This window comes from Pelodiscus sinensis, chromosome 22, assembly GCF_052426305.1.
Source record: "Pelodiscus sinensis isolate ZL-2025 chromosome 22, ASM5242630v1, whole genome shotgun sequence".
Taxonomy (NCBI): Eukaryota; Metazoa; Chordata; order Testudines; family Trionychidae; genus Pelodiscus; species Pelodiscus sinensis.
This window is the reverse complement of record NC_143073.1, coordinates 23469318-23473160: the sequence shown is the minus strand read 5'-3', so window position 1 is coordinate 23473160 and position 3843 is coordinate 23469318. Positions and strand designations below refer to the sequence as shown.

The window sequence follows — 3843 nt, the reverse complement described above, 5'->3', positions numbered from 1 at the left end:
AGATCGATCTTCTGGGGTTTGATTTAGCAGGTCTAGTAAGGACCTCCTAAATTGACCGCTGATAATGCCCCTGTCAACTCCCATACTCCATGGGGTCATAAGAAGTAAGGGACGGTAATGAGAGAAATTGGAGTTGTATATCTTCACTTTTGAACATGCAAGGCACGACATTCAGCTGTATGGAGTGGAAATCCATCTCTCCGGTAGTGTAGACCTGGTCCTAAGGCACAGGCAGCAGCAGCAAGTTTTGCAAGCTGAAAACACTATAAATAGCCAGTGCTTGCAGACTTTGTCTCTGCCCCAGCTGGGCTCCTGGCCGTTAATCATCCTCCAGGCCCTTCTCTGACCCCTCCTCAGTCATTCAGCACCTCTGAGATTTGACGCCCCTCATTGACATTTTACATCCCTAATCCAATGGAGAAACCCCCTCCCTGCGCCCCAGCAAGGTTCCTTGGGGACGGGGCCCAGGCTGGCCTGAACCTGGCTGCCCTGGGGATTCAGGCTGAACCGAAACGCGCCCCAGGCCGGTTGGAGGCCGGGCTGTGGTTTGTGTGGTCTCTAGCCCAGCGCGAGGGTTTCCTTAGCAGCTGACTCCCAGCGGGTCTGGTCTTGTTCCCAGGTTGGAGCGGCTGGGAGACAAGTCCCAGCTGGGGTCTCTGCTCCTGAGTCCTCCCCCGGGGAGCTGGCTGGACGTGGCTGTCTCAGCCCCAGCTCACCCCTGGGTGTTTCCCCTGCTGGCCCCAGGATGTGGGAGCCAAATGCTGACACCATGCTGGGGCCCAGCGGGGGGAGCTTGTGGTTCGTGTGAGCTCTGCGTAGAGCTGTGGGAGCCGGAGGCCTTCCACGCTTTGCAGACGTGATCGGACCCAGCCACGTCCTGTGATCTCCCCCCACGGCTCCCTCCCCACAGAGATCCCCCCATATGAACGGCTTCTTGTTGCTGGCTGGGCCAGTCTGGGTGAGCTGCAGGCACCGTGAGGGGACTTGGGACAGGGGTCGGCTCTGCATTGCTGCGTCCGCCCGAGACAAGGGTAAGGAATTGACGGAAACCCTCTGGCTGCCCATTAGATCTCATTCCGCCCCCCATTGCTCTTCCCTGGATCTCCCCCTCCTGCTCTCTCCAGCTCCTCCCCTCACCACCTCTGGATGGAGCCGGCTGATATTATTTGCCCATCCCATTGTCAGAGTTTAGGGTGCGGCACAGACTCCGACCAAGCTCAGGGGCCGCCTCCCACCCGGCGTTGCACAGACCCTGACTGAGTTCGGGGTCCCGTTATACCAGATGCTGCCCCAATCCACAGGGAGAAACAGTCCGTCCACAGCCAACTCACACTCTAAACAGGCAAATGGTCAGAGGGGAAACTGAGGCACGGGGCCATGATGTGCCTTGCCCAAACCCCGAGTATTTTAGTGGCAGAGTCTGGGATGAAACCAGGAGTCCTGACTCCTGGTCTATACAGCAAAATAGTCTCTAGAAATATCCTTTCATTAAAAATAAAACTTTTGGCTTGTTCCTGCTCTCTTCACTCTTTGGTGTTTTTCCGGGTGGCTTTTTTATCTCACTTTCCTCCTCCTTGGAACCTTTTCATCACCAGAGGTTTCCATGTTGTAGGGAGGAAGGGCTCTGTGGGGATTTTGCCTGCTCCAGTAGCTCACCCCCATCAGCCTCAAACCCAAAATGTCTGCTTCAACATGCAGAGCGGCGGGAGAAAAATGGATTTAAAAAAATTGAATATTAAAAAAAGATGAAAGGATAATTCGTTAATTTTTAACATTGATCCAACGTGGGATTGCCAGCACTGCGGGACACTACGAGTAAGACGATCATTTGGGACTTTGGGGGAGATAGGTAGGTATCGTATGTCTCTGTCTTTGCTCCCAGGTCACTATGTTGCCTAGAAATCCAACTTTTGAGCAAGAAGCAAATGTGGGTTTTTAAAAATATATACATTTGGTTTAGTTAAAATCCCTGCTATTGTGTAGAAACACAAACCATTCAGGCTGAGGATAGACACAACAAACGCTGTATCTTGGCAGGGCTCAGATGAGACGACAATTTCACCCCCACTGCTCACCCTGTCATTCTGTTCTTCGAAGGTCTTCCAGCCAATGGGGCCAATGGTCGGTCTGAGTTCAGCTCAGGATTTGGAAGATCATAAACTCTGCATCTGTCTCTCTTTGTCTTCTCCTGGAGCCCTTTTCATTGCTCTTCCTTCCTTCCCTCAGAACAACATTGGCCCTGCCCTGCCCCAGCCTTGAGGAGAAGGGGGAGATACTGTGACAGCAGCTCCTCCAAGAATGGTGTACAGGACCATCTTGCTGGTGCTCTGCTGCATGGCCTTCCCAACCGGGGTGTTGTGCAACGGGTACGTCCTCTTCGTCACCGGCTGCCGTATGGAGAGGACGGCCAGCGCCGTGTGGTTCCTCAACCGGGCCGTGTCCGATTTCATCTTCATCCTCTGCCTGCCCCTCAGATTCATCATCATCTTCATCTCCAACTTAGACTGGGCCAGGAGGCTGAGCAGCACCATCACCTCCCTGCACATGTTCTCCAGCACCTTCCTCCTCACGGCCATCAGCGTCCATCGCTGCATGCTCACTGCATGGCCTGAGTGGGCCCAGAAACACCGCACAGCTTCCCTGGCCTTCTGGGAGGGTCTAGTTGTATGGGCCCTGTCTGCTGGGTTCAGCTTGCGGTACGGTGACCTCTGTGAATTCCTCCCCTCAACTGCCAGCACCAGCATGCATTTCCCACTGGATGAAGGGAGGGCAAAGGTCGCCGTTGCAATCCAATTCCTGGTCGGGTTCCTGATCCCATTAGCCTTGATCGTCATCTCAATCTTCTACGTCATTCATGCTGCCAGGCTGAGAAGGAACCATCCAATCCAGGCCACCCAGCCTCTCAAGATCCTCTGCAGCTTGATCCCGACCTTTTTCCTCGGCTGGCTGCCATATCACGTCTTCTACTTTCTGCAGCTCTCAGCTACGCATCCTCCGCCTCTTCTGGAAAGAGGAAGCGCATTTGCTTGTGTCCTGACATATATCAGCAGCACCCTCAACCCCATCTTCTACCTCACCATGGAGGAAGAGTTTCTGAGGTACCAGAAATGCGCACACAATCCCGACACCGCTGACCAGTCAAGGCTGGAGCCAGCTGAATAGGGGAATAGACGGTATTGGTGAACATGACATGGAGAAAGAATTCTGTTCACTGGCTGCTGTCGGCTCCTTTTGATCTCCAGATTGTATTTTGGCAAGTAGATTTTCAGTTTTCTGCAGGGAAGTGTGAGGAGAATGAAGAACCCGCCTTAGTGTGAGAGACACAAGAAGAGCAGTCTATGTAGTTTAACAAGAAAAATGTGAAGGGGTCACTGGATCATAGTCTGTAAGTATCCACCCTGACAACAAATAAAGGCTGAACCACTCTGGTCGGGCAACATGTCATCAGCATGATTTCAGTTAGCCACATGCCCACTTTTCATGGGTTTGGCCTAGTTTATTGAGGTCCCATCAAGTTTTTTTATCGCCACCAGTCCTGGCTCAGGGTGTTCTGTGCTGTTAGTTAGCTCATATTTACCCCTAAATGTTCCCCTCCTGCCCAGCAAGCAGGGGAAGTGTTGGTAACACTACTAAGCAATATTGACTTCCCACAGTCTAAAACATTCTCTGGTTTGGCACCAGTCAGTTCCAGAGGGTTTATAAACTCTCTCTCTCTCTCTCTTTTCACTGTCCTGTCCACCCCGAGAGCCTTTTTCATTGCTTTCTACAGTGTCATTTTGGGGAGGGAAGCAAATTTAACTCTGATTCCAGAGGCTACCCGGCACTAGAAAATGCGAGTGTTTG

General features: G+C 52.5%; 1 protein-coding gene across 1 annotated transcript; it reads left to right on the top strand.

Annotated features, from left to right (window-relative positions):
• The first annotated feature begins 2231 nt into the window (after nucleotides 1–2231).
• LOC102453209 (chemerin-like receptor 1) lies at nucleotides 2232–3530 on the top strand. Its single transcript, XM_006113695.3, has one exon. It carries the CDS (start codon nucleotides 2299–2301, stop codon nucleotides 3160–3162), a length of 864 nt encoding a protein of 287 aa, XP_006113757.3. The 5' UTR covers nucleotides 2232–2298; the 3' UTR covers nucleotides 3163–3530.
• Nucleotides 3531–3843: the final 313 nt, after the last annotated feature.